Source organism: Archocentrus centrarchus, chromosome 8 (genome assembly GCF_007364275.1).
Source record: "Archocentrus centrarchus isolate MPI-CPG fArcCen1 chromosome 8, fArcCen1, whole genome shotgun sequence".
Lineage (NCBI taxonomy): Eukaryota > Metazoa > Chordata > Actinopteri > Cichliformes > Cichlidae > Archocentrus > Archocentrus centrarchus.
Window position 1 is genome coordinate 7,190,453 of NC_044353.1, and position 14,016 is coordinate 7,204,468.

The following is a 14,016-nucleotide window of genomic DNA, read 5'->3' on the forward strand; positions in this document are numbered from 1 at the left end:
CTTATTGTGTGACTTCAGTGGCTCAAAGAGCTCAAGGAAACTTCTGAAGAGAAATAAATTAGTAAATGAAATGTGAAAATGAAAAGCATATTTCATGAATTGTGAGTGTAAACCTCATAAGCTGGCATGATATCTGAGTATGCAGAAAGGACTGCCTGTCTTACAGTTGCAAGAAAAAGTTTGTTATAACAAGACTTTAATTAACAGGCTTTCCACACTCATTATTTGACCTTCAATCTAAGTCACATTTACAGACGATAACTGACCAGAAAAGGGAAGAAAACCTCTGTGGTAGTGATTTCTTCAAGAGCATCTGGGATTCAGATGTTCCTATTAAGGAGACTGCAAGTGTCGGCTATCAAGAGTCCTATCCTTATTAATAAAGGTGTAAAAAATTCTGTTTACTGACTGAGTCAAAAAAACATTGGTTGGTGTGAACTGTTCCTCAGTCATGAAAACTTTCAGAGGACCTTAAAAGAGGCACGAAGCTGGCAACAGCTACAAAAGCAAGACTTGGCTGTTCAACAATCCATGGCCAGGCAAACTGCCCACAAATGGAGCAAAGTTCAGCACACAAAGAACACAATGCGCATTTCTGGCAAGTTAAAAAGAACACAGTATTTACAGCAAAACATTTGCAGAAATCTCTACAGTTGGCTTTAGTCTTTGTTGATGAAAATACTTTTTCAAAGGCTGGACCTTTGCCAAAAATGCAGAACACTGTGAAAAGGCACTGCACACCAACACCAACACCTCATCCCTACTGTGAAGCACGGTGGAGGTGGCATCATGGTTTGCAATGCCTTGCAATGCCTTGAAGTATAGGAGTGGGTCCTGAACTAAAGCACACATGTGAATCAATATCAGAATGGTTGAAAATGAGGAAAACTCAGGTTTTGGAATGGCAGAGTCCTGACCTTTGAGATGTGGCTTGCTCTGATGAGGAGAAATATTGCTGAACAGAAGCAGTTATGTTTTAGGAAAGGTTCAATTGTTGTGCAAATCTCAGCAATAATCAGGACGTGTTGTCTCTAACTGTGAATACGATGAAGCTGAGGAGTGTGATTTGAAAACCACACTTAATTGATAATCAATACCGTCTTTTTCTTGCAACTGTGTTCCATCTTGTATCACAGTCTATAGAGGCCCTATGTGGAGCTGCTTCATTAAGGCCCCTGTGATAACGCTCATCCTCGTCCCTCCCTGTCCTCCTCCACTCCTCCTCATCACTACCTCTCCTCTTCTCCTCCTTCTCCTCTTTGGCCCCACTCATCCCAACCCTCCTTTATCACTTAAACTCTTGCCCCTACCTCATCACACCTCACCATCTGCCTGTCCCTCTCTCATTCACACTTTTTGTTCACCCTTCTCTCATTCCATCCTATCTTCCTTTTCAAACTCCTCTTCCTCTCCTATAGCTCTTAGCGTCTCTGTTCCAGGGTATATCCCCAGCTACCTGGAGAAAGACGAGCCATGCGTGGTGTGTGGGGACAAGGCAACTGGGTACCACTACCGCTGCATCACCTGCGAGGGCTGCAAGGTACCGTAAAGCATCTCTCACTAAAAATGGTTTTTGACACAAGGATGCAAATATTAGTTTGCCATCCATCATGGGCTCTGATGGCTCTGGCAAGAGTTAAAGATAGTTGATCTATTGTAGGACTAATGGGCCACCCAAGTATAGTCATTATCAGCTGCCAATAGTAATTCTACCTCGTCTGTGAAATTCGCTGTGAACTGGAGGTTTTCTGATTCTGATGATGTTAGCCAGTTCCTGCAGCAGTCTTTTATTCGAGCAGGAATCCAGCTGAAAGCTAATATTATAATTCAGACTGCATCACACTTAATGCTTTGTATTAATCCACCCAAGTAATATCTTACAGCCTTTCTTTCTCTTAGGGAAACAGAGTATTTATGCTCCTGTGTTAGCTGTGTTAGAGAGCTGTGGTTGTGCTGAATAGAAGACACGCATTGGAGAAAGCTTTTCTCAGGATAACCTGCAGCAGCTGCATAGCTACCAAACACCCCTGCGGTGTTACTATAATTTAAGCATCATGTAACCTTCGAACTATGTTAGCTGCTAACAAGCCTTCGTGTAATTTCAAAAGCAGTAGCCTCTTTGTTGCTTTCTGGTCATGCCACAATCCATCCTACACAATTTAAGGTTGTTAATAATCCTCATGTGACTGAGCAGCATGACTGATTTTAAAAATATTCTGTTTTTACTATTTAAAGGAAAACACCGGCCTTTATTCTTTATTTCGTTTGCCTCCAGCCAGGCTGGCCTGTTTGTTCCCACAAAAGATGAAAAGATGTGTTACAAATACATAGTTTGTTTTCATGAGTAAGAATGGTGACTTTGTTTGTGACAATTTTCAGCCTGAGATTTAAGCACATTTGCTGTCCTAATATATGTACATAATAAGTGAGTTTGACTGAAAATCACCTACTACAGTTCAGATCAGTGCTGTCAGACTCTTCAGTTTCAGGTCACAAGACCTCTTAAAGTCGAGTTTGATGTGAAGTAGAATGAACCAGTAACACCACTGCCTAACCTCCACCAAAACGTCTTCTAATGTGAACAAGTGCTTTCTGAAAACATTCAGTCTGAGATGTCTTTAGAAAAATGAGTCCAATTTCAGGAATAAGTCCATGTTCTACATTCACCCAAAGCAATCAAAGCAACCGGCTCTTTGGTTTGCCATCTTACTTCAGTGTCGCTTCTTTGCTTGGGCCTCGTGTTTGACACTTCTGATTCATAGCATTACTTTTAAAGTGTTGTAGCATGTTTATTTCTCTCTTTTGATTTGTGGCGGCAGCAAAGATAAAAAAAAAAGGCTTTTAATGATGTTCAGAATCCAGCCATTTAGAAGTTTGACATTAGGGGAAAATACATATAAGGAAGCATCACGTTCAAAATACAGCCATAGTGTACAGTATTGATTTGCCAGGAGGCTCCTTGATGGCTGGCACAAATCTATTATCTAATGATTGGCTTCCCGTAGAGCTGCAGCCTGGAAACATGGCTGCAGTTATACTCAGCAATCCTGACACAGGGAAGCAAAAGTTAGCTTTGTGTGTACCCTCAGGCAATGCACAAAAAACACTTGTTTAGTATTCACATAACATTCAGAGCAACAGAGCAAAATTTCCTACAGCTCTCCACTTTTCTGCTTTAAATCCAGCCTTTGTAAACCATGTCTGCAGTGTTATTCCAATCAAACCATCTCGTGTAAGGTTCAGTCATGCCATCACTTCATTACTTCATGATTTTTGGCCAGCAGGATCCTGCCTCACAGTCACCAGCCTGCCTTGTGATGTGACCCATTTAATGTGCTTGTTTTATTGTAATTAGACCACAAGAACATTTAATTGGTGGATTTAATTTTGAAGTTCTGGCAGTGAGTACTTCCCTCAGTCGTTTAGTGCTCTCTCTGTCTCTCCCTGTTCACGTGTTTTCTTTTCTCTCTCCATTTTTCTTCCTTCTCTTCAGGGTTTCTTCCGCCGGACCATCCAGAAGAACCTCCATCCGTCCTACTCCTGTAAATATGAAGGTTGCTGCATCATTGACAAGATCACACGCAACCAGTGCCAGCTGTGCCGCTTTAAGAAGTGCATCTCTGTGGGCATGGCCATGGACTGTGAGTTGTTTTCTTGTGAATGCTTGTCATGGTTTTTAGATAAAGAATAGTTTGTGATTTTTAGTTCACTGAGGTCAGTTTATTTATAAAGCAGCTTTCATACTCAAAGGCAAATTTAAGGTGCTGTACAGAGAAATTAACACGCAGGAAATCACAATAGCACAGTTAGAACAGCACAAACAGATCCATTTAAAATCAAAGAAAAAAGTGGATGAAGGCCAACTAGTGAAAGTAGATATCAAATAAAAGTAGTAGGAATTTAAAACTTATTCCCTGAAATGGTCATGCAAGCTGAATGTGGATTGTATATAAAAGATGGATCTAACCACTGCGATGCCAGCCGCTGCATGTTAAACCCTCAATTTTAGGGCTGTGGCTTTTTAGATGTTACCATATTTAGATGAGAGGGTGATTAGTAGTTAATCTTAGTTGGGGCGGGGGGGGTTATTAAATGTGTAGGTGCAACACACAGATACACTAGAGTTTTATTCACCAAAAGTTAGAGCACTGACTTCTCAAAGAGCCTGTTAGGACAGTTAACCCCACAGTGAGCCATACTGTCTGTCAGTTCCATTAAAATGCTCCCAAAGGCAGCAGCAGCACAAATACGGCCGGGAGGTCCAGTTCTGTCACTTAAATTAGCCAAATGAAGACAAAACAAACGGGGCTCAGTAGCATGTGGAAGAACCATACATAGTCACAACAGCCTGGCTCCTCCTCATGCTGGTTACCAGCTTGGTCACACACTGCTGTGGGATGGCATTCCCTTCTTCAGCCAGCATTTGTTGCAAGTCAGGCGATATGGCCGTATTGGTCAATCTGGCAAAAACAGCACACCCAATCTGATCCCACAAGTGTTCAATGGGGCTGAGGTCAGGACTGCAGGAAGGCCACTCCATCCTCTCCACTCCCAAATTCTGGATAATTATAATAATTCTGATAAATCCCACTCTGTGGGGGTGAGCGTTGTCATCTCGTAGGATAGAGTTCAGTCCCAGACTGTGGAGAAATGGGATTGCCACTGGCTGCAGAATCTCATCTCGATATAACTCTGCACTGAGAGTGCCTCCAATGATGCACCTGGGCTACCAGAAGTGCAAAACAAGTTTATATTTGTTTGTGTGAACTGGAGATTGTTCGGGTTCAATTCAATTCAATTTAATTCAACTCAGTTTTATTTATATAGCACCAAATCACAACAAACAGTCACCTCAAGCTGCTTTATATTGTAAGGTAAAGACCCTACAATAATTACAGAGGAAACCAACAATGAAAACGACCCCCTATGAGCAGCACTTGGTGACAGTGGGAAGGAAAAAACTCCCTTTTAACAGGAAGAAAGAATCAGCAGAATCAGGCTCAGGGAGGGGCAGTCATCTGCTGAGACCAGTTGGGGCTGAGGGGAAAGAGACAGGACAAAAGACACCATGGAAGAGAACCAGAGATTAATAATAACTAATGAATAAATGCAGAGTGAGGTATAAACAGAGTAAAAAGAGGTGAATGAAAAGAAACACTCAACAGTGCATCATAGGAACCCCCCAGCAGCCTAGGCCTATAGCAGCATAACTAAGGGGTGGTTCAGGGTCACCTGATCCAGCCCTAACTATAAGCTTGATCAAAAAGAAAAGTTTTAAGCCTAAAAATAGAGAGGGTGTCTGTCTCCTGGATCCAAACTGGGAGCTGGTTCCACAGAAGAGGGGCCTGAAAGCTGAAGGCTCTGCCTCCCATTCTACTCTTTAGTATCCGAGGAAGCACAAGTAAGCCAGCAGTCTGAGAGCAAAGTGCTCTATTTGGGTGATACAGGTGAGGTGATACTATGAGGTCTTTAAGTTAAAATGGGCCTGATTATTCAAGACCTTGTAGGTCAGTACTCTAGCTGCAGCATTTTGGATCAGCTGAAGGCTTTTCAGGGAGCTTTGAGGACAGCCTGATAATAACGAATTACAATAGTCCAGCCTAGAAGTAATAAATGCATGAATTAGCTTTTCAGCATCACTCTGAGAAAGGATGTTTCTCATTTTAGAAATGCACAAATGCAAAAAAGCGGTCCTACATATTTGTTTAATATGTGCATTGAAGGACAAATCCTGGTCAAAAATGACTCCAAGATTTCTCACAGTGTTCCTGGAGCCCAAGATATTGCCATCCAGACTAATATCTAGTTAAACACATTATTTATAAGATTTGTGGGGCCGAGTACAAGAATTTCAGTTTTATCTGTATTTAGAAGCAGGAAATTAGAGGTCATCCAGGCCTTAATATCTTTAAGACATTCCTGCATTTAAACTAACTGATGTGCGTCATCTGGCTTCATTGATAGATAAAGCTGGGTATCATCTGCATAGGTTGAGCCAGAAGGCAGAAAGCAATGCATACAGCCTGTGGTTATTGCCGATTAACGTTGCTGAACATAAAAACTTCAAAATATCCTTTAACACAACTTCAAATGTTTATTTAAATATAACCTAAAATCTAACTGAAAATGGGGAACTGATTATTATCAGGTCCTGTCAGAGAGTGAGGTATTTTAAATGCATTTCAATGGTAAGAAACACAGAGAGATCTTGGATTCCACAGCACTACCTTTATTTTTACATTTTTTAAAATATACCTAATTATTTATTAAATAAATATGAAATGACTGAGTGGCAGAATGTTTACTGGGGATAGTTTGGGTGATTTGCAGTGTGAAAGGTCAGACTGACTAAGATTTTATCCATCCCTTTCATATTTTCAAAACAGTTTGTGATGACTATATATTAGCAAGTGAAAGTATTTCAGAGTGAAATGCTGTCACAATATTTGGAAACTCTAGAGGTCAAAGTTTTTGTGAAGAAAGCACCATCTCTTGGTGACTCTCTGCAACTGAGTGAAAGGAGTGTGTTTATAGTGGAAAGTAGATACGCTGCAGGAGAAGGATGGGGGACTCCCAGCTACTGCCGGACAGCTGAGGGCGGCAATTCTAAGTGGCTGTATCTGCAGAAAAGGGTGTTGTATCTGAACAACCCCAACGATCAGTGTCTCCTTCATTCCTTATGCTTAAACGCTCTCTGGATATTTTCCTAATGTGATTTGATTTCACTTTAAGAGGTGAACGAAACAACGGCTCCACAGCCTCATTCAAACTGAGATGCAAGAGCATTGAAGCCTGAAACCTGTGCATGTGTGGGTAGCCTGAGTCTTTTGTTCTTGCGTGAAAGCTCAGGACTGGACTCTAATTTGAGATGAATAGTACACCCTTTGTGCAAACTTGTCTCTGTTATGTGCGTTCACACACAGATTTCAGCAGAACGCTGCAGTCTAACTAGTTAGAGAGTTGAATAATAGAGCACACATTCATACCCTCACCAGCATCTTTCCACAGTGATAATAATTTAGAAGTGCATATGCTTCTGTAGATACAGGGAAAGGTTTGTTTTTCCCAGGATATTTAAAACACTCACAAATTCGGAACATCTTTTCCTTTTTTATGTTTGTTCGATTATTTACTTTAGCTGCAGCAGTGCTTTAAATTTGGATCAAGAGACTTGAGTCATGTCTGATAAACACACACAAACACAAAAGGTTTTATTAGCACTGAGTGCATGTATCATATACACAACCTTGTATGTAAGTTGTTTGTACCTTTATATAGTAGTATATATGATTTTACTACATAGAAGTAATCACTTTCTGCAGAGGCATCTGTGATCTCTTGCAGCTCAGCTCTTTGTGATTATGTTCCACTTCTGTTGTTGTATTTGGAACAAATTTGCTTAAACTCATTTAGCCTGTGCCCCTACAGGAAGGAATTGATTATTAATGGCACTGAATGTGCACAAAGTACTCATGTTGGAAGAGAGCTGTGATTGCAGGCACTCATTGAAAGAGTCATTATACCATAATGATTAATTAGCTTTTTAGCCTTTTCCTTTCATTGTAATATGTACTGCTGACAGTTGTAGCATTGAAAAGATTTCCAGCTCAGCTGCAGACAAACGTGAGAGCTTCTCAGGCCGATAATGTCTGCTCGCAGTGCCTCAGGGGGTCAATCCCAATGACTGTGATCCTCCCACTTTTGTTCTAGCACCACCATGAGGTTGCCTTTTTTTGTTTTTGACTTACATGGTAGGCTTTTGATAAAGACATTTCACATCTCCCACAGAAAGAAAGAACTCGTTTATGTTACTGTCTGACAGTGGTGTTGGATGACACAAAGCGCGTGGCCAAGCGGCGTCTGATCGAGGAGAATCGAGAGAAGAGGAAGAAAGAGGAGATGATGCGGGTGCTTCAGATGAGGCCAGAGCCGGACAGCGCAGAATGGGAGCTGATCAGGATGGTGACCGAAGCCCACCGGCACACCAACGCCCAGGGCTCCAGCTGGAAACAGAAGCGCAAATTCCTGGTAGGCTTTTAGTTGAGTGCACATTGCTTTCAGCAGAGCACTGTTGCATAAACTAGAATAGAAATCTTTCACACGAAAGTCAATAGCAGAGTTCAGGGATGGCTGTTAATTATTGTTTGCAGAGCTTTACATCATGTTGTTCGCTTGTTCTTGTGTGGGGAAAAAAATAGTTTTAAGTTTTAATTTGGGCAGCAGTGATACACGGCTCACAGAGGAAACAGAGGTGCTTTAAGGCCATTTGCAACTTTATTGCCACCTTTTTCATCGACGGTCAACATTTCATTCTTGCTGCTTCTTCTCAGTCAAAACTCAGTACAATCTGAATGCACAGATGTATTTATTACACAGATCTATCCAGTGTAACCCAGATGTCTCAATGAGTCACTATCTCAGAGGTCCCATGCAGAAAAAAAACATAATACATTTCCATAGATTGCATTATATTATTAAGTTTTCTTCACTTTTCAACAGTCCAATGAAAGTTTTCTGAACTGTACAGATGTAGAAAAAGTACACATATAAGGAAAAATGTAAATTATACAGCAAAAGAGAGCATGAGCTTAGATTATGAAACTACAAAAACATAACCAGAAAATTGCATAAGAGATCAGAGATCGGGGCATTTCAATCAGACTGCTGTTTGGTCCTCGCAGTAGCCCATTTCTCCTTTTATGTAGCTCGTTATTCCAAAATTCAACAGCGCCTTGAAAGTCAGTTCCACTTCAGAAATCAAGCTTCAACATGAAAGAAGGCGACTTCTTTTCATTTTCAAAAGAAGCCGTTTTGAGAGCTCTCCTGTTTTTATCAGCAGCTTGCTCTGTGGCGTCCCGTGTGATCAGCGTAACGTGTGAGCACACGTGTCTAAACCCCACAAGGTTACCTTGATGTGAAGGTCAGATGTCTGTTACCAGGCAACAATTCCATGAAGGCAACGATGGCTTTAAAGTTTTTAACAGTCTGCAGGCAAAGGGGAGGGTTTAAGAAAGAGGAGGAGGACACAAATAAGTGATGGAATGAGCACAGATACTGTTGTTCCAGCTTCTTCTTACACTTTGGATTGGCTGAAGCTTCAGTAAGTTACATTACTGGGAATAATCGCTTAAGCTTTGTGCTTATATTACACAAGTGTGGATGTTTATATGCACTGAATGAAAAAAATACAATGACTCCGATGTGATCATGCAGACACTGCTGAACAGCTGACATTAACAACCTCTCTGGCAGCAGCCAGAATAGCCAGAAATAAATGAAATGTCTCTAAATACAACGTACAGTTTTATAGGCTTTCCTGTTGTTTTTTTTTCTGCCTGTTTTATAATGTCCATAAAAATTGTAACATCCTATATGCTGCATTTACATTTATATTAGTGTGCTACTAAAGCTGTAATCTCCTAAACTGACTCCACTTTTCCTTGCGGTTCTTTGATAGTCCTCCTCTCCTTGGGACCCTTTTTGACTGTAAAGAGAATGAAAGTCAACCTGCTGGTCGTTAAGCATATCACAGGATCTTCATTCAGCAAATATTCATTGTGATATTTAATAGTGTCACAATATGAGTGATGTCTTCTTTCTAGCCCGATGATATTGGCCAGGGTCCTATGGTGCCCACTGCAGATGGAGATAAGGTGGATCTGGAAGTCTTCAGCGAGTTTACCAAGATAATGACCCCTGCCATCACTCGCGTCGTTGACTTTGCCAAGAAACTGCCCATGTTTTCAGAGGTATGTGGTGTGTGTGGGGGGGGTTATATCACTTTGTATTTTTTTTGTATTTGTGGGTCACAGTTTATCCTCAGTCTCACAGAATGGCACGTCGCTTTCTTAATCAACTTTCCAGTCACTCAAGCCTTTGTTCAGTGATATCTTACCAAGCCATGATCCCTGTCTTGCTTTCTATATGTATTCTAGTCTGATCTTACTTTTTTCGCACATCACACTTACATAGTTCTAGCTCTATTTTACAATCTAGAAAACAAATCTGTTTTTTATTTGCATTCCTTTGTTAACTTTTTTGTTCTGGGACCTGTTAGCTTTGGTTGTTTCAAAAATAGGGCCCAGGTCTACGACCACTTGCAGTAACTTACTGTCTTCAAAGCAACTTTGGTAATAAAAAGGCAATAAGACGGAGTCAGTCGTGGTCTTCTACCAGTTCCTCATTCTGGAGAGAACACGGCTGGAAAAACGTAATAAGGTATTTCAAGACTCCAGCCCAGGACAAATACAAAAACATGGCAGGGATATGTTGGAGACAGTGTGGAACAGGAAAAGCCAATCATTACCACATGTTCTGGGATTGCCCTAAATTGAGTACCTACTGGAGAGAAATCAATAAAACTTTGAACTTGGTTTTTGGAACTGAAATACCATTTAATTTTGTGATGCTCTATCTTGCTGATGTTGCTATTCTGAAACAGAAAATGGACAGGAAATTATGCAGGCCCTTTTAGTGGTGAGCAGGAAAAACATTACCAGAAAATGGCTTAACCCAACCCCTCCTACAGTAGATGGTTGGTTAGAAATTAATTTAGAAATATTCAAGATGGAAAAATTAACATATACCCTGAAATAAATTCTACCGAATTTGGAACAAGTGGATAACGTATGTACCATAACCCTATTTAGAGCCGGGTTTCTCTAACCCCTCTGCTTCTCCCTCCCAACTGGTGAAAGTTGCATTACTGTCCAGTTGCATACTGCTTTTCTGCACTCAGATGTGTTGGCATTCTGTCTGCGTTTATTAAATAGATGGCAGTTATCTGCAATCTGTCTGAGAGTGATTGCAGTCAGTCTGTGTGGGATCGTAATTGTTTGCAGACAGGTTGCTTCCCACCTGGTGACTCATACGAACTGTGTTGTAATTATTGTAGAGTCTTTGCCTTACAATATAAAGCGCCTTGAGGCAACTGTTTGTTGTGATTTGGCGCTATATAAATAAAACTGAATATAATTGAATTGTACAATCACCTTGTGATCAAAAGTGGTTGCCTAGAGTTTGAGGCTGCTGCATGTTCAACCTCAGGGCAACTAGTTGCTGCATCTACTTGCAATCAGTCATTGAATGCAAAAAATTCAGTGCGGTCACTGGGCAACCACCGATTTTTCCCAGTCACAAGGAGGTTGTCTCATTTTACTCTAGTCTGGCTTTGGCCTGTTTGCTTTATTTTTATTTTCTTGTAGGATGCCATTCAGATTCTAGCACTTAGCAGATGTTGGAGTACAAAATAAAGAGCCTGAGTGAATAATGGACGATATTCAACTGAAGAGGCTTCCATAAATCTGCTATAGTATCATTTGCATTCATGCTGCATTCACTGGCATCAGATAACATCAGCAGTAGTCTGATTTCCTACTCAGCGACTCAGGAAAGGTTTCCAAACCTCCATTTCAGCCTTTTATGTCATTCCCCAAAATATCAGTTCACACAGTAAATGGTACCTAAATATAGCTCCTCTACTTTTGAATTTAACTTCAAAGAAACAGAATTCAGTCCATCGGTTTTAATTTAAAAATGTCTCATTCACTCCACCTTCCACTGTTACTGAAGTTAACACTGTGATTAACTTTACTTGCTCTGTAGCAGGGATTTTTTTTTTTTTTGAGTGATTTTGAATTCTTCCAGTTTAGATTTAGACAGTTATAAGGAGATGTAAGATAATACATAGTACAGCTGCATCTCCTTAGCTGTTATTTACACACCTGCACATAGGCAGACTGTAACTATAGGGCTGTGTTAAAACAGTAACAAGCTCGTTAACCAAAGATAGGTCTCTTGATTGGTCACTTCCACCATCTGAAGCCTTTGTCAGCCGGGATTACACCAGCTAATCCACCCCAACCTTTCTCTCTGTATCAAGTGGTGACTCACCACTTACTGATATTGCTTTGCTCCCTGTGCAAACGATCTGTGAGCAAGTGCCATCGCACGTCTTCTCACCTGAGTGCAGTCATCATGTATATTGTAGGGGCTTCCTGGTTACATAAAACCTGACAGGGGACCTGTTGTGAATCGAAAATGATAACTATTTCTCTTTTATGTTGGGCTGGAGAAAAAGCAATTCTAGGCCATTTCACTGTATATTTATGATATTGAAGACTTCATGTTTGATGAACAGGCAGTTAGTAAAAATAACCAGTATTGGTAAATACAACTCCAGTTCTGAAAAAGTAAATTGTGAATAAAAACAGAAAAGTGCAATGATATGGAAATCTCATAAACCAATATTTCATTCGCAATAGAACACAGAAGGCAAATGAAATGTTTAAACTGAGACATCCCACTATTTCATGAAAAATATTAGCCTGTGTATATTTGATGGCAGCAGCACATGTCAGGAAAGTTGGGACAGGGCAACATAAGTCTGGAAAAATAAATGGTACTAAAAAGATCTGGAGGAACATTTGGCAACTAATTAGGGTAATTGGCAACAGATCAGTAACTTATCTGGGTATCAACAGATCATCGTAGAGAGGCAGAGCCTCTCAGAAGTAAAGATGGCCAGACACTCATCAATCTGCAAAAGCCTGTCTATAAATTGTAGACTAATTTTAGAATAATATTCCTCAATTAAAAAATGGTGTGGGAGTCCATCACTGCCTATGGATTTGGCAGCTTGCACATCTGGAAAGGCACCATCAGTGCTGAAGAGTATATACAGGTTTTAGAGCAACAGCTGCTCCTATAATGTCTCTTTCAGTGAAGGCATTGCATGTTTCAACAGCATGGCTTCATAGTAGAAGAGACCAGGTGCTGAACTGCAGTCCAGCTGAAGTCACTGACGTATCATGAAAGTACAAATATGACAAAGAAGACTTGTGAGCAGCTCGAATTCTCTATCAGACAAGAATGGCACAACATTGCTGTCCCAAAAGTCCAGGAGCTGCTTAGAATATGTTTTAACTGGCTGCTGAACACATCTTGTTTACCCTGTGCTCTTTCGCCAAGAATAAGTAATTAAGTTATGATTCCCCAAATTACACATTTTTCTTTTGTGTAAAAATGTTGACAGTTATTATTATGCCTTTAATGTCTCACTAGTTTAGTTTAGAAAACAAAGATGATTTTCTTGAGACTTTTCAGATTGAAGATTGAATATAATTTCCTGATGAGCTCAATCATTGTTTCCCAGCTGCCTTGTGAGGACCAGATCATCTTGCTGAAGGGCTGCTGCATGGAGATCATGTCGCTGCGTGCTGCTGTGCGCTATGATCCTGACAGCGAGACTCTGACACTAAACGGCGAGATGGCCGTGAAGCGCGAGCAGCTAAAGAACGGTGGGCTGGGCGTGGTGTCGGATGCCATCTTTGATCTGGGCAAAAGCCTGGCGCAGTTTAATCTGGATGACTCGGAGGTGGCACTGATGCAGGCCGTGCTGCTCATGAGCTCAGGTGAGCAGCAAATAATGTTATTGTAAAATCAAAGTGTACTGTAAAGATGTGATTTATCATTTCATTTTGCTAAGCATGTTCCTCTTATTAATGGGGTTGTGACACTTGTTTTATATCCTTTCAACCATAATTTATTCATAGATTAACCAAGAAGTGAATGATCTGCTGCTTTTGTGCTCTGATCAAAGTACACTTTATTTGTTTTTCCTACATTGATGCGAGTGACTATTACTATATCACCACTTTCCACAATGCAGTTGCTCTACTTATGAGTACAACTCAGCCTGTGATAGCAGGTATGATTCATCTGCTGTCAAGCCATTTTATTTTAAGGTTTGGTAGGTCTAAGTAAATATTACTGCATATTAAATATCAAGCGTAGTGTTACTTCTGTCAGGGTCAAGCTCCTCCACATTCCCAGTAAATCGGCTGGCCATCAGTCTCTTATGAGGCATGCTAGTTAAGCTACACTATATAGCCAAAAGTATTCACTCTCCCATCCAAATTTGGGCATGCAGAAGTTCACACCTCGTGGGGATGGCCCCTCCCGTTCCACTTTTTTTTTTATCAGTTCTTTGTAGTAAAAAATCCAAGCCCACTGTGG

At 40.7% G+C, this 14,016-nt stretch overlaps 1 protein-coding gene across 2 annotated transcripts in view; it reads left to right on the top strand.

Moving 5' to 3' along the window:
- Positions 1-14,016, top strand: part of LOC115784550 (thyroid hormone receptor alpha) — a 112,401-nt gene that overhangs the window by 88,361 nt on the left and 10,024 nt on the right. For both annotated transcript variants that reach the window (XM_030735815.1, XM_030735817.1), the window contains 5 exons: positions 1,419-1,540; positions 3,494-3,641; positions 7,823-8,028; positions 9,603-9,749; positions 13,154-13,412. In XM_030735815.1, the coding sequence (XP_030591675.1) occupies positions 1,419-1,540; positions 3,494-3,641; positions 7,823-8,028; positions 9,603-9,749; positions 13,154-13,412 (882 nt within the window). The remainder of the gene's footprint in view (positions 1-1,418; positions 1,541-3,493; positions 3,642-7,822; positions 8,029-9,602; positions 9,750-13,153; positions 13,413-14,016) is intronic.